The sequence below is a fragment of the Dermacentor silvarum genome, chromosome 4, assembly GCF_013339745.2.
Source record: "Dermacentor silvarum isolate Dsil-2018 chromosome 4, BIME_Dsil_1.4, whole genome shotgun sequence".
Taxonomy (NCBI): Eukaryota; Metazoa; Arthropoda; class Arachnida; order Ixodida; family Ixodidae; genus Dermacentor; species Dermacentor silvarum.
The window spans coordinates 95204208-95227248 of NC_051157.2; the positions used below are offsets into that span (position 1 = coordinate 95204208).

Here is a 23041-nt window from a genome sequence, read left to right on the forward strand (position 1 = left end):
ATGCATTTGGACTGAGGGTGTGCAGCCGCCAAGGCGACAGCGACTTCCTCTGCTTGGTTTATATTCGCGGCTCTAAATGAGAGTCCGTCCACCTGAGTTCCCTGATGTACAACCGCCGCCGTGTAATATCCCCTGGGCGAAGGTCCGGCTACATCCACATAGTAAACCCCAGTACGGGAGCCAAGCTGTCTTTCTTGCGCTTTGGCACGCGCCTGTCTTCGTCCTTCATGTGTTTCTTTCGTCATATTACGAGGGAGGGGGGGCACCCAGAGTTTGGTGCGCCACAGCTCTGGGATGCGCTCCGTGTGTTCAGGTTCGCAGTTGTGTTGAATGCACAGGCGTTCCAGCAGGCGACGCCCCGGGGCGGTCTGCATAAGCCGTGTGAATTGATTTGTGAGGTGCGCCTCCCTGAGCTCCTGAATAGAGTTAAGAACCCCCAAGGCAGATAGTTTCTGATTGGAAGTGCTGATGGGCAGGTCTAAGGCGCGTTTGGTTACTTTCCTGAGGATTACATCAGCCCTGTTCTCGTCGTGTTTAGTCATTCTTAAATACGGAGTTGAGTAAAGAATCCTGCTGGTTACAAAGGCGTGGGCGAGCCGAAGCGCGTCCCTACCTCGTAACCCCCCGCGTTTGTTTGAGACTCGGCGGATCATACGTCCTACCTGTTCCCCTACTTTGCTTAACTTGTCCAACGTAGTTCCGTTTTTTGTTCTGTTATTTATGAGAAGGCCTAAGATTCGGATCTCAGAGACCACCCGAATGGAACCCCCTGATAGAGTCAAGTCCAGGGTCGTTCTGTCTTTTACGTTTGCTCGGATATGTAGGAGTTCGGATTTAGCTGTAGCGCACTGCAATCCGCATTGAGTCGCGTAGGCGTCCACCATGGAGGCGGCCTGCTGGAGACGGTCTTCCATTTCGCCTATACTGCCCTGATTTGCCCAAATTGTGACATCATCGGCGTATAGTGCGTGATGTACCCCCTCTACCTGTGCCAAAACCTGCGGGAGATTCATCATAGCTATATTAAATAGTAACGGGGAGATGACCGCCCCTTGCGGGGTCCCTCGAGTACCCATTTTAAAGGGTCCATGCTCCTCATCATCTATGCGGAGAATCGCCAGCCTATCTGAGAGGAAGTCTCTGATATATGCAAAGGTTTTCCTACCGCAATGAGTGTGGCTTAAGTTGGTCAGAATGATCTCATGTTTAACATTAACTAACGCACCTTTAAGGTCGAGAGCAAGAATTGCCCTGTCATTGTGTGTCGAATAGGTGGGTTGGATGATGTCTCGATTTAGTTGAAGGAGGACGTCTTGTGCAGACATATGTGGCCTAAAACCAAACATGGTATCCGCGAAGTATCCCTTACTTTCGAGGTACGGAGAGAGGCGGTCTCTAACCATGGCTTCCATGAGTTTGCCACGGAGTACTTTAGTGCCCGCCAGATGAATACTCAGGAATTGCCGAAACGTGCTGCTGCCGTCTGCGACAATACCTGGCGATATGTTCACGGATTCCGCAGCTAAAGCAAATAGGTAGCTTGCGGTACACAGGGTTGTCATAGAATGGAGTCTGAGGCTGGTTGTATCGGGGTGAAAGGCGTTAGGGTGGTGCGGCCTGACGGCGTTCGATGTTACGCGAAGGATGCCGGAACTCCGTCGTGTCGACGCGGACACGTTCATCAAGCAAGGGCCGATTTTCGCTGTTAGTCTGCAGTTGGCAAAGTACCGGCTGTTCATTAGAGCGTGCGTCTAGTGTGCAGTGCGGGTCCTCCCGTCCTCCGTTTCTTCCTCCACCTTGTGCCTGAAAGGGCGCCAGCTCTTCCTTAACAATTTTACGTACCAACAAAGCGATGTCGTGGGAGGTGGAGATGTCCACACTTGCGACCATGGTGACGTTGTCAAGTATACCAAATTTTGGCAATACTCGTCGCGCCTTCAGCGCCTCAAAAGCACGGCAGTGACGTCTTAGATCAGGTGCGTGGTTCTTTCTGAGGAATCCAGCAGATGACTTGCCTTGGGCGCTCACTATCATCTTGCATGCTTGTGTCATGGCTGGCGCCAGCTGCTTGCGGTTCGTTCATGTCCGTGTCTTCAGGCGGCAGTCCGACCTAGCGCCGACTTCGTCGGAGGGTGCGTAGAACGAGGTTGTCCAGATTGATTACCCCGCACCCTCTACCAAAGTTCTTACGGATGAGATGGGTTTCTTTACAAGATGATCGAGGGGGCGTAGAGACGAGATCGCAGGCAGTCAGCCATGTTATAATGCACGCGCAGCTATTCAATCTCCTCTTCTTCGTCTCCACCGCGCAGCGTAACAATATGTTTATCTTTTTGGCCGAATAAACGAAGTCCTTAAATGTCTAGAAGGTGCTGCACTTTTCTTCCTGGACTTGCGATTCCCAATGCCCAATGATCGTCCTAAAAAGTGTCCTTTACTCGAGATGGCCTGCACTAATTTGCAGACATGTCATTAGGACTTTGCAAGGCGCCCGCCACAATCGAATGAATGATGAACAGATGGGCAGCATTCTACGCAGCCTCACCTCGAAGATATGTTGGTGGTATCACCGTTATCACCCCTGATTTTACAAGACATCTCGCCCCTCTACGCACTATTCTCCGCTGCCTTACAAACACACGCCTTCAGCTTAGTCTTTAGAAGTATCACTTCAGGGCTCACTGACTGGTCATACTTGGTCACGACATCTCAAAAGACAGAATTATCTGATACCCTGAAACACTGCGTGCTATTCACGAGTTTCACAAGCCGTCGATGCTGTCAAAAAATTTCGAAGCATTGTGGGCTTGTGCTGATATTTTCGTCACTTTGTCCGAAGTTTGGCCTCCAATATGTCACCACTTACAAAGTTGCTGGCTGACGTTGGCTACCATTCTCACTGAACACAGGCCTGCGACGAAGTCTTTAAGACACTGGGCCGTCTACATACTTCACCACCAGTACCATGACACTGTGACTTGACTACGCCACCCGAAATACATACGGATGCCAGCGGGGTCGGTCTTGGTGCTGTTCTCTGGTAACGTAAGCCCAGCTTCCCTGAGAATGTTGCTGCCTATGCAAGCCGCTGCCTCACCAAGGGGAAAGCGAGTTACTCGAGCACCGAAATGGGTGTTTGCAATTGTGTGGACGCTAGAAAATTGGAATTCCTGTTTGTGCGGCAAGGCTTTCAACATGGTGACCCATGAGCACAACTGTTGGTTGACTTCCCTAAAGGAATCCCTCTGGCGGGCTGAAAACGTATCAGCGGCTCTGCCAATACTACTATACTGGCGGGGGATGTATACTTTTCTCCATAGATACATTCCGTCGTGTCCCAAATGTTAACGATGGAACGCGTTTCACCATACGCGTGGTTCGCTGCAGCCTTTACCATCTCCTGCCTGCCCTTTTGTCCGTGTTAAAATTGACCTATATGGACCACTTCGGTGCTCTGTTACTCGCAATAGCTGGAAAATTGTCGCGTTGGACGATTGAACACGATGCTCAAAAACAGCTGTAGACCCTCCGACTGGTGCCAGTCAACTCGCCTTCATCTTAACCCATTTTGTTCTCCATCGTGGAGCGCTACCGTAATGATTGAGTAGTAGAAGTCGTGTGTTTTTGTCACCGTCATTCAATATCAACTCCGCTCGTGGCGTACTGTGGACTGCAGATCTACTGCCTACCACCCTCAGGCCAATCTCCAAACGGAATGTTCGCGATGTAAATTGATTCCAATCATTCCAATTCGGACGTCATTCTCTCCTTTTTGATGTACCCATTTAACCCCGCGACTAAGTCCACCAAAAGCTTTTCACCATTTTTGATTTTATATGGCAATGAACTATCCTCCACACATCACACAATTGTACTTTACCGCCCGGACTACACCAAATTCAGCCTAGTTGCTCTTACAAGTTTTACAGCTGCTCTTATAGTCTTACAGGTCTTACAGCATTCAGAAGACCACCGTCAGCTTACCCGCTCATTCACGTCCAACTATCAAGGTCTCCAGAAAAGTCAGAGCCCTTCCTCCCTGTGAAGAGGCAAGTCCAGCGAAGCTGGTGCTGTGGTGGGTTTTACTATGTCGGGGTTTAACTATATTGGGGATTTGCCACGTTGAATTTGGCTACAAAATGGTAAACTGATCCCTTCGCTACGTACTCGCGAAAGAGGCTTCGGTGCCCGCTCCGAGTAGCACAATGGGGTATTCTTTAACACTTAGATGATGGCTATAAAATGCCAGGCTCTGAAAGAACTGGCTTGGCGTCCACGGCCGGCGGCGTCCTAGCGCGTTCCTCACTCTTGTACGACGTTCCCAGCCAAGAGTCGTTGACCAAAGCTCCGTATGGCTCATTCACGCTAAGTCTGCCGATTGTTGGCCACAGTGTTTTAAAAAAAGTCCTGCGAACTGCTGTTGCCAACAGTCGGCAGACCAAAATCGGTGTCGTGTCGGCCTAGTGCGAATTAGCCTTATACACAACCAACGCTAACGTGAACTCCTCTCATACCCCACTCCCCGTTGACCTAGCTTTTCGTAGACAGGTAGGAGCCGGAGAGAGCCGGCGGCACAGGCGACCGAGGTTGGCAGGGCTGCGCGTATGCGCTGCCATTGGAGAGCGGGCACACACGCGCATAGTCAAGCGTGGCAGCCGCCTATCTCTCCCCCGCCATCGGGCCTCCGCGCCATGCGGTCCTCTCCTTCCTTCCATTTATCAGTGGCCCTGTCAATAGACGCACGGGGAGCTGCCGGAGGGGCGAGGGAAAGAGCACGCGCCAGCACACAAGGCGGAGGAACGCAAAAGCGCCGCCGGCCTATCCTCGCTAGCCTCCCAGCAGGGCTCAACTCTAGTCGGGCGCAACTTCCAGCAGGCTCGCCGCGCTAACCTCGCAGCCGGGCCCAACGGTACTCAGGGGGGAACGTGGCATAAACGAAGGTCCACTGACGCAAGAGAAGTGAGAGAGAGAGAGATAGGTTGTGGTTGTCAAGAGGAAGAGGCGCAGAAGAGAGATAGCGGAGGGCCATGCCAGCCGGGAGGGAGGAGGGGCCGTGGGGTCAAAAAGACGACGATGCTCAAGCCAATGTTGGTGATGATAGTTTTTAAACGTAAAGCATTTCTTGGCAAACATTTCCTACTTTGAAAGTATCTATCTATCTATCTATCTATCTATCTATCTATCTATCTATCCATCTATCCGCCTACGTCTTTGTGCTCTCTTGGCCGTTTCGTTGCCTTGGTACGTGCCAAAATTGGTATACTGTGACAAGAGTATATGACGAACATAAATGATATGTCATGACATGAATGTCATGACATGCGTTTCATGTAGGTCACAAAAGAGCCGCCTACGTCTTGGTGCTCTCGTAGTTTAGTTAACTTGGTAGGTACCAAAATTGGCATAGTATGACAGGAGTCTAAGACGAACATACGTCATAGGTCATGACACAAATTTCATGACATGCTGACATGCGTGTCATGTAGGTCATGATAAGGACCCAGTAAAAACGGATTAGCACTCACTGAAATGTGTTAGGACGTGGGTACTAAGTGAAGAAAACACTAAAGGATGGTGGTAGAAATCATACTCATGAGCACGTCTCACAAAAAATGACAATGACTCAGCTAAAAAAAGATGAACGCTCAAAAGCCACGGAAATGGGTTCTGACGTGGGTACTAACTGAAGGAAACACTAAAGAATTGTGGTAGAAGTCATAGTCATGAGCATGACTCAGCAAAACATCAATGACTTAGCGAAAATGGATTAACACTCAAAAACCACTGAAATAGGTTCTGCCGTTGGTACTAAGTGAAGGAAGCACTAAAGGATGGTGGTATAAGTCATAGTCATGACCATGACTGAGCAAAAATGACAATGACTCAGCGAAAAAGGATTAGCACTCAAAAATGTCCCAGTTTCACCCGGAAGGCGAAGCATCAATTGCGATAGCAAATTAGCAAACTACTATAATTACGGAGTAAGCATAGTAGTTTTACCAACTGTATAAACTTGGACATGTAGCTGCACCAGCAACGTTCAGAACTGTTGTTGACGCCATCGGCGTTTTGCCCGCGTTCACACCGAACGCGCGCGGCATTGGGCACTGTTGCCGGTTCCTCTGGCAGCTGCTCGGAGGTTGTCGACGAGATCAGAGCGAGACACACACGGCAGCGTTTTGCACGCGTTCGGTGCGAACGCGTGCAAAACGCTGCCGTGTCTCGCTCTGATCTCGTCGACAACCTCCGAGCAGCTGCCAGAGGAACCTCGGGGGTTTTCGACGATAGCGCCAACCTTTCCCTTTCCCTCAAGAACCACTTATCATCATCATCATCGACGAGATCAGAACGAGACACTCGTCGAGCAGCATTGGAAGTCTTTACCACCTTCTCGCCTCGCAAGCTTTTTATATAAATACGTATTTGGTGCCGCAGATAAACGTCGCCTCCCCTCCCCCCCCCCCTCCCTCCCGTCCCACCACGGCCTTTCGCGTGACGAAACAAGTCACGTTTGCTCTCCGCCGTGCGTTAGCTGCCCGTGAAAGCGCGCATCCCTCGCGCGGTTTCACTCGCACATGCAGCATACAATGCGCGGCGACTATTTCATCGCCATTGGACGTGATACGGAACTTTGCGGCGACGCCGACGGCAGAAATGCACTTGGAGTGTCCATATAGTTGCTATCGCAAAAAAACAAATAATGAATGAAATGGGTTGGGACGTGGATACTAAGTGAATGAAACACTAAAAGATAGTGGTAGAAGTCATAGTCATGAGCATGACTCAGCAAAAATGAGAATTACTCAGCGAAAAAAGATTAACACTCAAAACCAATGAATGGGTTCGGACGTGGTACTAAGTGAAGGAAAAGGCTAAAGTTTGATGGTCGAAGTCATAGTCACGAGCATGACTAAGACTTTCGCCTTAAGGTCTCTTCGGGGTAGCTAAAGAGACTCCTGAGGAATCATGACATGAATGTTATTACATGCGTGTCATGTAGGCTATGAAAGAGTCGGCTACGTCATGGTGCTCTCATGGTTCTTTCGTTAACTTGGTAGGCTCCCTGCACACTGCTTTGCATAACATCGATTCACACAGGGCATGGTATCTTCCGGCTTTTAAATGCGAAGCATTTCTTGGCGAACATTTGCTACTTTGACAGTATCTATCTATCTAGACGCCTCCATCTTTGTGCTCTCATGGCCGTTTCGTTAACTTGGTATGTACGATATTGGCATACTGTGACAAGAGTATATGACGAACACAAATGATATGTCATGACATGTGATGAATGCCTGTCATGTAGGTCATGACAATGACCCAGTGAAAAAGATTAACACTCAAAAACAACTGAAATGGGTTCGGACCTGGGTACTAAGTGAAGTAAATACTAAAGGATGCTGGTAGAAGTCATAGTCATGAGCATGACTCAGCAAAAATGACAATGACTCAGCGAAAAAGGATTAACACTCAAATACCACTGAAATACGTTAGGAAGTGGGTACTAAGTGAAGGAAAAGGCTAGAGGCTCATAGAGTCATGCTCATAGTCATGAGCATGACCAAGACTTTCGCCTTAAGGTCTTTTATGGGTAGCTTAAGGAACTCCTGAGGACTCAGGACACGAATTTCTTGACTTGCGTGTCATGTAGGTCATGAAAGAGCCGCCTACCTCTTGCTGCTGTCATGGTCATTTTGTTAACTTGGTAGGCTCCCTACACACTGCTTCGCATAACGTCGATTCCCACCGGGCGTGGGATCTGCCGGCTTTTTTTTTTTTTCAACACGCGGACGTGATCCTGGGGGCTCTAGCCCTTAACAGCTTCTCTTTAATATCACCGCCACAACGATCAGCCTTTGCACACTTTAGTCATACACTCTCTTGCCTCACTCCGCCAACTGCCACACTCCTCTGGCATCACTCTTGCGCTTACTGCCATGTATCAGGGCCCATACCGCATCATCTAGTGCCATTCTACTGTCACCATTGTCATTCAGCCGGTCAAGCCATTCTCGCAGAAGCCCTGTGTTGGTCGTTAGGCCGTCCACATCAGCAGCCTAAAGCCGTATCACTATTCTGTCATTCTGTCATCGCCTTGTGTCGCCAGGATGGTTCCCCTTCACCGCCATGGTTATTGTAGTGAAAAGGGCGAGCTAAGACAAGGAGCGCTGGAAAATTGTGAACGACAAGAGCCGCTAGCGCAGATTGCGAGCTGTTGGTGCCAGCACTGTTGTCCTGCCACGCTGGTGTTTGGCCTGCTGCTTCCCGTCAGATAATTCCCTTATCAATTAACACACACACACGCTAACGCATGCAAGCGCGCGCACACACACACACACACACACACACACACAAATATATATATTTATATATATATATAGACAGATAGATAGACAGATAGATAGATAGATAGATACAGGACAAAATACAAATAAACAATATCTACTAACACTAAACTTTGGCAACTTTAAGTGCATATTATAATAATATTAAACTTGAATCAAGCCAAGTCGTACATGATGCCGAAGGCCAGCAGCAAAAGCTGTTAGCAGAACAGCTTGGCAAGGCTGCAGGCCCCTCCAGTGGCACGAATTCAGCAACGAGAAAACAATTGGCTGCATTTGTAGGGAAAAACTTCGGCGCTTACTGAATATATGTATGTTCAGGTCAGTGCAATGCGGGCTATTCAAACTAACACCGGGTGATACGTATTCAACATTTGCTTAATATCTGGAGGTATGGTAATTAAAATATTTCTTTGGGATTGGTAGATTTCTTAATATGATTTTAGGTAGTGATTCGGCAAGAAAATGAATATTTGATAGAAATTTTAACCGAAAATAATGTTTCTTTCCAATGCAAGAGTAAAAATTTCACATCCGCGGAATTGATGACGTGTCCCTAATATGTACAAAGTCGGCAATGCAAATTTTGGCAGCCTATTTAGGTTTGGCGTATTTTATTCATAAAACAGATAGGCTACTTCCGAATGGGCGCGACTGTAACGACCTCGCTAACACTCGTTCAGCGAAGTAACTCTTTATGCCTAACCATCGCACGGACATACAGGACCGAGTTTTCTGCATGATAATAACACTCGCTGCATGTTCCAGTGGTGGTCCCGTGGCCCAATCCATCGAAGCAACCAATGTGTAACTAACGTGCTAATGCGGTCGTCCCATTGCGAACTCTACTACATTCCTAATACTTCATGCTTTCTCGGATTAACAAAGTCGGGAACGAGTCTTCACGGATCTCATACGTACCATTGTACCCGATGAGCTGCGGTAACTGTTTTGAGTGTGACCCAGCCAGTGTCTCTCTGTGAACGCGGAGAGCGATAAAATAGAGTAGATGGTGCAACAGGTGCAGCAGGTCACGCTGCGTGGAGCCGGTGCCAACCTTGTATCCTTTGCTGCGACGCTGTGCGCTTTTTCGCTAGCAGCTGTTTAATTTCCGCCGAAGGTGGAACAAACAAGCCAGTTATGGCTTTTAACTGCGTCTGTGGCAGTGTATAGGTAATGCAAGTTACGCTAGCTAGGCTTTGTGTTAAGCAAGCCAGGCGTGCCGGTAGTCGCAGTAGATATTGTGTTGTCGTCGTTGTACTGAATAAGTCTGGAGCATATCATACGTTGGGCATTGGGCATCAATCGGATGGCTCAGAGAAACGCACAGGAAGAGGCACACTAACAAATGGAAACTACCAAATATAGATAACAAGTGTATTGTGTAGGAGGATGAAAAAAAAAATAACCCCAAACGCTGAATTTCGTAATCAGGATTCTCTTACTTTAGCGAAACATTTGTAGGTAAAAAAAATGATCGAAGGTGTAACCTCGGGATGTACGATTTCGTATTTCATGTCTGGCAAAACTCTTTGCGCCAGGAATATAAAAGATGAAGTAGCCATTAGTGATGAAAGCAAAGATGAAAAAGCAGTCACTACAGCAATCATACACTACGGTGCATAGGCTGTTGCATCTGGCTATAAAGTTTCCATGTGGTTCCCATTCACAATTGCCCGGTTATTGCCCCTGTAGAAACATCCTGACGATGATCGAAGCTGTGTACGGGAGGCGGCCACCTAGTAACGCTCGTTGGAAAGTGTACAGCTCATAATTAGATACGTGGTTCCATGTTCCCCGAATATTTCCTTGCAATACAGCCTTGCTGCAGACAATCGATCGTTGAAATTAATCGTCAATCTTCGAGACTTGGCTCACGACGTTACCAAGTTATAGTTTATTGGTGCTAGCAACACCGAGAGCCTGAATACAGCTTTAGGTGCTTTCAAGGTATCGTGCCGCCGCTAAAAGCCTTTCAGCCTAAGTCGAATGCGATAACGTAACCAGCATTACAGTCCCTATAGCAACTTATCTTTCCATCTCGCTTGAACAGTCTGTACCGTCTGAGTGGTTGTTCGGGCCCACAGCAAGCACTTATCAATTGGTATCAAGTAAGTGAGCGGCGGTTCTTTCGGAGTGAGGAAGCCGGTTCTCTCTCCTAGAATGAGCCGTGCCGAACCGTTCCGTCAGAGCTGGGTCTTCTGCTGGGTTTCGATGTTTTGCGATTTCTGACCGACGAATGGTGGCCAGTGTGGGCCGACTCGCGCTACTGGTACTCGCTCGCAGTGTGTGGTGTGCGTCCCCTTGGTTTTTGTGCATCTTATGGTGTGGCACCCGATACCACCGAGGGTAGAAGTAAAGAAGTATTAATTGGCAAAGGATGGTACCGTTCGTTGCCTGCTGCTGTTAGAATGATGTCGCACGACTCTCACCAATCGCACATCGTGCGCTGGTCCAATAATAATTCGAAGATGGTCTTCCGTGTCTTTAAAGGGCCCCTAAACCACCTCAGATATTTTTTGAACATTTCAAGTAAACGAGCATCGAGTTCAGAATGCCGTCACGATCAACGATGCCAAATGCTGCAGCGCTACGCGCCGAGGGAGCGCCACAAAAAAAAAAAAAAAAAAAAAAAAAAAAAAAAAAAAAAGCCGTTCTCCTCCCCTTGCCTTTCCGGTATCCCCAGCGGTCGTCACGATGTCAGCAGGGGGAATCTGGTGATGTCAACTGCGGAAACGATGTCCATTGGTTGAACAAGAACCTACGATTGCCGGTTAGCCTGCCAGCAGGTACGCACGCTTTCTGCTCTTCCTCGTCGTGTTGCTCGTTTGTGCGCCCTTGCTAATCGGTAATTACAGCCCGCAACGCAAGTGCCAAAGCGCTCGTATTCCTGCACCGTCGTGCTTAACAGTCTGATTAGCTGCGCGAACAGAGTGCGACAGTGTTGGCCTTCCCAGACGTGCGCGCAACACAGGGTCTATAGCGGTACACTTCGCATAACACGGGCTGCACCGCAGCAACAGCGGGTAGCCAAGAAGCGCTTAGTCCACGTTACCGGCACGGTAACTCATCGCACGCCGTCTGCCATTCGCGGGCCGCCGTTCGACAGCGGTTCTTGCTCGCGAACGGCGAGATTTCCATGCCGTACGTAGAGAGGATGAGACCGGAACTCATTTGTGCGGCAGATTCACCGCCGCTGATCGCTCGACGGCGCCGATATCGTCGCTAGGCATTTTCTGGTTCCCTTCAAAGCTAAAACGGGCGGCACTTTGAAATGAAATACCGACGCCCACAAGCCGCAATATTTTCTTATCGTTGTTATCGCTCTTCGCAATACTTGTACACAAAGAAGAAAAATACGCTGATATTATAGCGGCGCCGTCGGCTGCGATGTGAGCACAGCCGAGCCCGTCGTCTCCCGGCTGCAGCTGATGTTTTCGTTGCCGGTGGCGGAGGTGCGCAGGTTCGCGGTCGTCGATTGGGCCATTGATGGTGCAGCGGGCGGGGCACAGGCCGAACTGCCGTCTACTTTGGACACCTCTCGCGCGGCAGACGTTCTACGGCACTGGCGCCGGTTCGCCGTCGGTATATGTGCCGCTAGCGCGCGGACGTGACCGGAAGTATGCAGTGTTTTGAGAAGCGCGTTGGCGATGACGTATGTCACGTGTACCTTTCGAGAAGCACTCGGCGAGGAGGGGAGACCAGCCGATGAGGAGAGTAGCGAAGGAAAGAGCGAAACGAGCGAGGGCAGTTTTAAATGCAGAGCATTTTAACTCACATGTAGCGTGCGCCGTCCGTCCGCAACAGTTCGAGTACAGGTGCGCCCTCTCCCCAACTCCTCCTCTCCGGCATCACGCTTGCAGCACATGTGCAGCGCGCGAAGCGTCGTAGTTGAGTCGCGCTCCGGCGCTGCAAGCACCGTAGCAACAGCAGGTGCTGGCGTGATAGCGCGCCCTCTCTCTACCCCTTCTCCCTCTAACAACTTTACGTTACCTACTTACGATTCTCTCTTCTCTCTCAACCCAGACCACCACCACCACACCATCACCACCACCACCACACCAACAACACCAACACCACGGAACCCCACTATGCTCTGCATTTACACGTGTTCCTCGCGCGGGGGCTTGCGACGGAGCTTTTTCGATTATCAAACGAGTGTAACTCCGCTATTACGGCACCATATCGAAAAATTCTCGCGGCTACGTGTTCGTTGTAGACTCGTGCACAACTGCAACACCACAATTAAATTTCGACCTCTGGGTGGTTTAGGGGCCCTTTAACGACAAGAGGTGAACGTACAGTTTACGTCCTGGTCTTTATTTGTGCTAATTAGTGTAGTCATGAAAATGTCGCCCATGACATCCACTTCAGTGCATTTTCTTAGCGTGTATCATTAGCACGTCAATAAAACGAGGCCAATGATCTGTTGTGTTGTAATAGAACTTCATTTCTTTTTCTTTCTTTTTTTTTGTCCTGGTTTATGATGGCATGATCGCCAGTATCGCGCGTGCACTCAAGAGAAAAAAAACGAAAGGTACGTGCGGCAGTTTTGTGGATCTTTCGTATGATTTTTGTATTGTACTTCAAGAAATGAGTTCTACATTCATTTTGCATGACGTTACAGCTTACTAATATTATAGTGAACGTACGTATGTGAATAAATGAATAAATTTGAAACATAATGTACCATCATTTTGTGTTCTTAGTTTGACAAAATTTGATTTTAAAGTACCACAAAAAGGACAAGCTTCTGTAATGACGATGAAGTTACATATATTTCTTTCAGAAAAAAGTACGTCGCATTCTGCCTGTCACAGTATCATAAGCATTTTATCCCCAATATCAGAAAAGAAAGCTTCATTACAACTAAAATTCACGCTTTTATATATGTTAATATGTAAACGAAGAAGAAATCTAACCAGCCGTAACCTAACGAATGATGCCAGTTTATTTCCTGACACACAAATATATACATAGGAACAACAACACCACAGACGTTCACAGGGTTTCCAGACAGGATACCAGAAGACAGAATACCTGAGAACACAGAGTACGGTTTCAGTATCCAGACAGGATACCGAAACCGAAACCAAAACAAACGACACAACATATCCCTCCCCCTTAACCTTTCAAGGTTTTAGTAAGCTGTTAGTGGGTTAGTATTGCAAGGTGGATTGTACATTAACAACTCGGTCTCATAATGGAAACATAATGAAATAAAAAGAAACTGACTGGTCAACCGCGGCACCTAAAATTCTATATGAAACATTTCACAACTCCATTCCCTCCTCCAAAAGTTCTCTGTACAAAATGTTTAAAACAACACAGGCCTTACGAGAAAAACAAAAATAATAGAGTTTTCACACATAGTTGCCGTTACGTTTCGGAGGTTGTCTTGCCCGTGGCGATTGGACGCGAACAGGAGCCGGACCCGGTTGTGGTTCAGGGGGGCCCAGGCTGGGAGTAGCGCGGTTGGCCACATCAGCAAGAAGAGGCGCACCTGCTTGTGGCTCAGGCGTGTCTACAGAGTCGAGAGCAGCACGGGTGGCCACAGGAGCAGGCAGAGACGGAGCCGCCGCTTGAAATGCCTCAGGAGCAGCGGGTAGCTCTGAGTTCCCCGGGGACGGGAACCTCGATGTGTTAGCCTCTGGCGCGTTCCAGGTCTCCTCTGAACGCAGAGCACGGGGACCCGAAGGGACTTTGGCAAACTTGGATGCATTTCAGATCCTGCCATCATCGAGGCGGAAAGAGGACTGTCTGCGCTATCCCAGCACTTTGCAGGGACTGCCAAACGAGGAGTCTCCCTTAAAGATGATGGAGGCTTCCTCACCCGGACGAAATCGCTGACTGCGACGTTGGTCTTCTTCGCGACTCGACGAAGATCTGTCCACTTCTTGCTGCTCTCTTGCTTATGCTTCACCCGACGACGCAGTTGATGGAGCTCGGTAGCTGGGTCCTTGAAGAAGGAAGACGACGGGTGCCCAACGAGGCCCAGACATGTTCTGGGCAGCCTTCTATGCAGAAACAAAGCCGGGGTGACTCCCGTGGTCGCATGGGGTGTGCACCGGTAGATGCCAAGGTATTCTATTACCGCTGGGCGAAGTGCCCGATGTTCCAGCAAAGCTGTCTGCACGAAGTTCTTGAAAACACGGTTGAATCGTTCTACAAGTCCATTCGCCTGGGGGTAGTAAACCCCCAGGCGAATGGACTTGTCACACACAATCTCGTCGGTGTAGCAATCTCGAGAAAATACTGAGAACAGAAATATTGTCACTGTGCGCGTCAAAACCTCGCTGCAAAACTGCACTTCAGGCCACTTGGAGAAATAGTCTCTGAGGGTGATAGGGAACTTACAATCGTGCGGCGCTCTTTCCATGGGACCAATGACCTCGATAGCGACCTTCTGCCATGGGCGCTCTGGCAGGGGCACAGGTTATAGCGAAGTTACTGCAGTCTTGGCACTCTTGTCTGCAGCCTGACAGACTGTGCAGTTGTGGATGGCAATTCCCACTTGCTTGTCAATGCCAGGCCACCAAAAACGTTCTCGTAGTCACGTCTTGGTGCAAACTATCCCAGGGTGGGCTTCGTACGTAGTGGAAATGACCTGTGGGCTAAAGGAAGGAGGAACTACGAGCCATTGTCCACGCAAAAACAGGTCGTCGACCACAGACGCGCACGGTGAATAATGGCTGAAGTTCACCCGGGATGGACTTATGGAAAAGCCGAGATGATGCGACGTAAGCCCTGACTTGCTCCAAGGTTGCATCTTCACGCAGGAACATCTGGAACTGTTCTTCAGTGGGGCAAGGTGGAGCAATGAGAGACACGACCTCTTCGTTGAACGAAGAATCTTCCTGTGAAACAGACACTGGAAGGTGGGACAGTGCATCCGCGACTTGATTCTCTGACCCCTTGTGGTATTCCACCGTATAATTGTAGCGCAGAAGACGCTCTCAGCAGCGTGTGATGCGAAGGGAGCGTCTTCCGGAGCCTTGAGACGACAGAAGGGAGACCAAGGCTTGGTGGTCCATACAAAGTGTGAAACGCCATCCCCAGAGGTATGTGTGCCAACGCTCGCAGGCCCAGACACACGCGAGTGCTTCTCGTTCACCAACTGCATACTTCCTCTATGTGTAATCATAGAGGCACTGAGGCATTCAGTCATAGAGGCATTGCGTAATCAAGTAGTACTTGATGCATACGTGCATATCTTGGGAAATATCCAAAAAGATTCCACAGCTACACTGGTTCTCCACAAAAAAAGTAGAAAATTACCTACCAGGAAAGGGTTCAGGCAAGGAGACACAATCTTTCCCATGCTATTCACTGCATGCTTAGAAGCAGTATTCAAGCTCTTAGACTGGGAAGGCTTAGGAGTGAGGATCAACGGCGAATATCTCAGCAACCTCCGATTTGCAGATGACATTGTCCTATTCAGCAACAATGGAGAAGAATTACAGCAAATGATTGAGGACCCTAATCAAGAAAGTGTAAGAATTGGGTTGAAGATGAATATGCAGAAAGCAAAGATAATGTTAAATAGTGTGGCAAGGCAACAAGAATTCAGGGTCGCCAGTTAGCCTCTGGAGTCTGTAAAGGCGTACTTTTATCTAGGTCAAGTAATCACAGGGGGTCCTGATCATGAGAAGGAAATTTATAGCGTAAAAAAATTGGGTTAGGGGTGCATACGGCAGGCATTGCCAAATGCTAACTGGGAGCTTAGCACTGTCGTGAAAAGAAAAATGTACAATCATTGCATTGTACCGGTGCTAACGCATGGGGCAGAAACTTGGAGGTTAACAAAGAAGCTCGAGAACAAGTTAAGGATTGCACAAAGAGTTATGGAAAGAAATATGTTTGGCCTGACGGTAAGACACATGAAGTCAGCCGTGTGGTTCTCAGAGCAAACTGGGATTGCCAATATTCTAATGGGCATTAGGAGAAAAAATGTAGCGGGGTAGGCTATGTATTGCGTAGGATGGATAACCGGTGGACCATTAGACTTAGAGAATGGGTACTGACAGAAGGCAAGCGCAGTCGAGAACTGCAGAAAAGTAGGTGGGGTGAAGAAGTTAGGAAATTTGCAGGCGCAAGTTTTAATCAGCTAGCGCAAGACAAGGGTAATTGAAGGTTGCAAGGAGAGGCCTTCATCCTGCAGTGCACATACAGGAATAGGCTGATGATGATGATGTTCCGAAAAATGCAACAGAAGTGAACATCTATTTCACCAAACAATCTTGAAAATTATGATGATAGATCTCACCCGGCGTACAAAGCGAGAATCTGTGCTGGATGCTAGTTTCTTCTTTATCGCTTCCACTTCCGATATTACAGTGGAGTACAATGCACGGGTGACGAAACGGCGAGCCATGTATGAAATTTCAGTTATTCGTCACAGTTGCATTTCTCTCTTTTTTCGCATGCGGGTATAGAGCAATTTGTAGATAATCGCGTGGGAAAGAAATGCCTCAACAGTTCAAATCATGCAAACAACTGTAAAAAGGCGTTTCACAGCTTCGAAAAACAAAAGCCTGCAATAGTTTTCCTGCGAGCTGATCTGCGCTTCCACTTTCGTTCATTGGTAAGGCTTGATTTGCAGCGTTGCCATCACAGAAGGACGATTTTCCGAAAACGCACACTGGCAGTGGCTTACTGGCATCGTATCATTGGCTGTATGCGATTGATGAGTTCAGATGCAAGCACGAATAGGATAGAGCACTTGCAATAAGTGGTTCTTATGGCTGTTCTCCCTTAGTTCTCATGACTCAGAACTAAGGGAGCGTGGTGGGGCATCTCATGAGGGGTCGGTGATTAGTTGGGTTTTATAGAGGATACGGCTGTGTCACACAAAGGCAACGTAGCTTGACAGAGATAATGATTTGTCTTCAAATATATTTAATAAAGATAGTAACGCTAATATTTGGGGTTTATTAAGTTGAAGGACTGCTAACGTTGTGCTGCATGAGCTCAATGAAGACAATTTATGCTATGTTCAATGTGTGTGCAAACACGATGAGCTAGACGATGAGGCAGTTGTCAGCTAGGAAAGCATGACTTGAATCCGCGGTAAATGCAAACACATGCGTTCTTGAAAAGTAAAGAAAGCACGCGTAGTTGATTCTACGTGTTTAGGGTCCATGTGCTGGTGTAGTAAGGGTAATTGCCGTGAATCAAGTCGCACGATCCTGAATTGTCTCGAGAGTTATCCCTACATCAACTTTCTTGATTTACGCAATTTCGAGATGCAAATTGTTACTCTGGACAGCAAAATTCTGAAAAGTTGTTGTGATATTTTGTTACGAACACTGTTGTAAGGGGGGTAGGAGCTCGGTCAAGCTATGATTCAGTACCGTTTTTTCCTGCCTCTTTTTTCGTTGTTTTTAGCTCACATCAGGGGGGAAATTGATTGGTGATTGATTTGAAAAGGTAAGGCATCAAACACAGCAGTGATACATTGCAATTTCGACAGTAACAGGGCAATATAAATAAGGAATAGGTGGATAATTCAAAGACTAAGTTTAAGTGAATGTAACGCTCTTCCTGTCTAGCAGTTTCTAATGTCACTAATATGACGGGTCCGAATAACATCGACAACAGGTGAACACCAGAAAGTTTTAATAAAACAGCAAGTGCTAATGAATATCATCCTATTGTTTATGTTCACTGCAGGACATAGGCTTCACCCACCTCCCATTACATCTGTATTGTACCAGCTGACGGCCATCATACGCCTTGCAACGTTCCTAATTTCATCCCAACAGCTAGTTCTCTGCTGTCCCCGACTACGCCTTTCTTTTCTTGGCACCCATTTTTTAACTGTTTTTACCCACAGTTACATGGCCCCAGTTCCATTCCTCTAATCGTTTCTGTCTTGTACTCTCTTAAAAATAATGCTTATATATTTTCTTTCCATTGCTTGTAGCTCGGTCCTTAATTTTTTATCAAGCTTCTTCGCGACCCTTTAAACTTTTCCCCTATATGTTAGTACCATTATATTGAAAACAGATTGCCTTTTTTTTTCAAGAATACCACCAAACTTCCCGGTATGACTTGTTATATAAATACCGTGTGCTCTCCAACTCATTTTTATTCTGCAATTTTCCTTTTCGCTTGTTCTCGTTCTCTTGTCATTGAACCTTACCTAGTCTTCTACCATGAATCTTCAAACCTTTCTTTAAAATTGCCGGCTAAGATACGTTATCGTTTATTGCAAGTCATTTACATCATTGCTCCACAGGAGGTATACATTTACAAACTATAGGTTGTAGAGATGCTTCACATTGATCTTCACTCTGAATACTTCCCAGCCTATACATTTAGATACTCCTAAGGATGCCGTGAGTAACATTGGAGAGATTGTTTCACCCCTTGTTCTCAACCACTTTATTGTTTGATGTTTTTGTTTTTGTTTTGAAGAATTAAGGTAGCTGTAGAATATCTACAGATATTGCTATGATAGTCACGTACGCTTTCTCTACTCCTTGGCTATGCAATGGCTCAATGCAGGTGCTATGCTGGTGCAATGTAGATCTTCAGCTGGTGCTAGAGGTTAAGCAGTTACGGCGACTAGTCAACGAGTTTAGTTAGGTAATGGTGCTATTAAAATATCAGGCATTTTTCTTGCCAGGTTTGCCAGAAAAGAGCTCATTTAAAAACACCAAGACATCATAGGAATTGTGCGCTTCAAAACGCATTTATTGGTGAAAACTGTAGAGCGAATTGCAATATTGAGTCCAAGCCATTATTATATATGGAAAATACGAAGCAACTAAGGCAAGAAGCTCGAAGCGACACAAGGACCATGCGACTGAAGAGGGATGAATGAGTTGTCTGTAACAAATTAGCGACAATTAACGCCCGAATGCTGCTGTAGACAAATTAGTGAAGGCTGTGGTAACCGAATTTTGCGTTATTTAACAAATCGAGAAAATTTCTGACTTGCAGTTTCAAAGAAAAAAAAAACGTTAATGAAAATTTTTTTTGCGCAACGCAAGTTTATCATGAACACAGCGCTTTTTTTTTCTCTTTCCAAAAATGCTTTTTACAGAATCCATGGTGATAACAGAGAATCTTTTTAACGAATGCTAAAATTTTACCCTAGCTTGGTGCAAATTGCACGATAACCTTAAACCAGAGGTATAAGAACGCGTCGCCTTTTGACTGCTGCGCATTGCTAAAGAGTGCATGTGGTGCTATACATAGTGATTTTCAAAGGGCGCTCGAACATACAGTGAAGAAGGCATAAGAGCGACCTCCAAAAAGTTCTCGTACACAAGATCTTACGCCCCTTAGTTTTCAATCATTTACTAGTGATGTAAGTTAGAGTACATTCACATGAACTGAATGCTCAATGCCAGTTACTTTCTCAACAAAACGTCGTTTTATGCATTGAAGTACAAAAGTAACTGGAACGCCGATGCATTTCTCCGTAAAGTTCGGGAATTAATATATTGGAACTGGTGTCATCCTAAAAATTTGTTCAAAGTGGGCCTTGTGAACTCCACGTCTTGAATTTCTAGGTAATAATATGAGTAATTAGTGGGTATAAGGAATGAGTAGTAAGGCAATTAGTGAACTCTTGGTAATTAGGCGATTATGCATTTGAATTTTTTGTGCAAGTAATGTCCGCCACTTCGAGTAGACCAGCTCATGAATTGGAATTGTGCTATCTGCTAAAAGCAATCCTTAAAAACTTCTGAAAGTGTTCCCTCAAACACCCGATATATCGTTCTACAACGAGTTTATAAAATGAAAGTTTAATGTTTAATTACAAAATTGGCACCTTGTAGTTGGTAAAATTTGACTTTTTATTTAATGCCAACAATTTTAAACACTTTTACTGCATTGATTACCAACAAGAGAATTTCTCCATCAGCAAGAACCTCAATTTTAGCTCTTGCGGCAGAACTGCCTCTTAAACCGACTCACATCCCCTGTAAGCGCAAGTCATTCACATTTAGGCCGTTTTGCTATGGCGCTTCCTCCTGTATCTTGGGTCAAATTAGAAAGTGTGGTGAAGTTACCTATAGGAGGAGTCGGTAACAATCACTACCCAGCAAATTTCAATCATTTCGCCATAAATCAAAGTCAATAATCAGGTCTGTAGCAGTGCTACCTATAAAATTAGCGATATCTCACGCACAGGTAATTTCCTAAATAAATTGCGGCAAGATAGAAAGATAGGCAAGTTGGAATACATGCACTCTTAAACTCAGCGCGGAACATGAAGGCAACACAAAGAGATCAACGCAGGACAAGCACTGTTCTAACGACAGAGTATGGTGTTTTTGCGTGTGTGGATTGTTCTTTATAAACTTCAGTTGTTAGTGAGCGCTTGTGTCTTTCTCTTCGCGTTGCAGTCACTTTTCGCGCTGATTTAACGCACGTTACTAAATGAAAACTTTGAGAGAGGCAAAGATTGCTAATATTCTACTGTCTGCATTGCGCTAGGAAAATCTGCAGACATATGTAGTCGTTATGATCGAACAAACTCTGCTCTTTGGGATACTGAGTGTAAAAATACATTTAACAAGGCAGTTTTCTATCTTGACTAAAGCGATTAATTGTGCAGTTTGCTGTTCCTTTACTATAGTAATGCGGTGTAGTGTACTTCATTCGTGTTGTTACCACACTATGTGAAGGCCACGCATAGTTAGGACTCCGGAATAGCAGCGTGAATACGATGAGCGGCGACGCGAACACAAACGTCATCATGCACAACGGCGTCGTGCTCAGGCTAGGCAGGATGCAGGGGTTCTTGCCCGAAGCAACCCACGCTTCGCATATGGCGTTCCTTAAAATAGCGCTCTCCCGACTAGCGCTCTCCCGACTGCCCGAAGGTAGCAGCAGCTACAACTGCTCTTCGTAAGCGGGTGAACAAACCGTACAAGCTAAAAGTGCCCCATTCGTCACCGAAAGGCTACACATCAGGCCAAATGACACAAAAAGGACAGCGGTCACAGGAAGAAACTTTTCCGCCTCTCGAGAGCAGCAAACAAACTCGCTTGCCGCAGACGCACACACGTTGGCCGACACAACCTCAAACGCAGGCAGCGTCCCCTTCCACATACTCGGCGAAGTGGAAAACGCGCCGTCTCTACATAATGCCTCGCCTGCACCGCAAACGCATCGAAGCGTACTGCAAGATTTAGCAGAACTACGAAACACGCAAAACAAATATCTACACATTATCAGTGAGCAGCAGAAAACTATAGACGAACTGAAAACAGTCATTCTTCAATTAAAGGAACAAAACACTGACAGAGATGCCCAAACCTTATGTCAGAGACCAATCCACCCCGAGCATGAGCAGTACGAATGCCGTTTCGAACAGTTCGTTGCACAACTGCAACACATGCAGCACATTATTCAGACACTCAAACCTAAGGCGTCGCTCAAACGCAACAAACGCAGTAGGCCAGCAGCCACTGTCGAGCAAGAAGCAGTAAAAGGTTCAGATTCATACCTCTGATAATCCAGTGGAATGCACGAAGCCTTTCCAACAAGGTCGACGACCTGCACTATCTCATCATTTCCCTCGCAAAAAAAAAAAACCAATGGTAATTGCATACAGGAACCGGAAAAGTATAGCCACATACCGGGATCTGCTTGCGTTTCATCAGGTCAATGTGTTACGTATACGAAAAAAAAACCTCCCGGCAGTCCACAATCCACTATCTGCAGATTAGTTCTCGTGAATCCACAAAAGTACCAAAATTGAGGGCGAAACATACAAAATAACAAACTGCTACAGCCCTCCAAAATCAAGTAATGTGGAAATTCCGTTTTTTGAAATGGACACCAAAAGGCCAGCTTTAATTCTGGGAGATTTCAACGCACCTAGCGTCTTCTGGGGATACAAACAGGAATTTTTCAAAGGGAAGCAACTCAGGGAAGCCATGGAAGAAGCCGGCTTTACTCTCCTTAACACACCAGACCAGCATACAAGTATTGGAGGAGTGAGACAGAATAACACATCGCCACACCTTACGTGGGATAGGCACGTACCAAAAGGCACACACTGGGACCCATGGCCCGATAACATCGGCAGTGACCACCTGCCTATTGTGATTACCTGGGGTGAAATTTCTTTCTCAGGCAACTGAAGGTTCATTCATCGACTGGGACAAGTATAGATCCTACATGAACGGATGCCCACAAGCTCTCACCCTGCAGGAACTTACAGAACACGTACGAGAAGCAACGCCAAAGGCCAGCACAATCTACAAGAAGGCAACTCAGAAACCTGTGCCCGACAGGCAGCTCCTTAAATTATGGGAGGCACGCATAGATGCACTGCATACATACAGGAGAGAAAAATCAACTCTTAATCGTCTGAAGTTTAAGCTCCTCACAAGACAACCATCGAAGTACGCGTGCAAGTTACGCAGGCAGCAGTGGCAGGCCTGCTGCAACCAGTTACACGGCCGGATGAATAATCAAAGGTTATCGAACATTGTGAAATCATTGGAAGGCCGCAGTAAAACTCGAACAGCCGCTGAAAATCATTACTTGGCGTCTAAATCTACAGCACGTGCCACTGCCGATACTTGTGCCAACACATTTTTTCCGCAACCGGTCAATGATCCGGAATATCCAGAATGGCCTGAGGAAAAACACAGCAATGAAGCAAAGGACGCTCCTTTCACGATTCAAGAGCTTATGACAGCACTGAAGGAGTCAAACAGTAAAAC

At 46.9% G+C, this 23041-nt stretch overlaps 1 protein-coding gene across 1 annotated transcript in view; it reads right to left on the reverse strand.

Moving 5' to 3' along the window:
- The window catches only part of LOC119450385 (cytochrome P450 2H2), a 72772-nt gene extending 63457 nt beyond the window's left edge, over positions 1-9315 (reverse strand). Inside the window, exon 1 of the mRNA XM_037713821.2 lies at positions 9267-9315. Coding sequence (XP_037569749.1) covers positions 9267-9269 — 3 coding nt within the window. The 5' untranslated portion in view covers positions 9270-9315. The remainder of the gene's footprint in view (positions 1-9266) is intronic.
- Positions 9316-23041: the final 13726 nt, after the last annotated feature.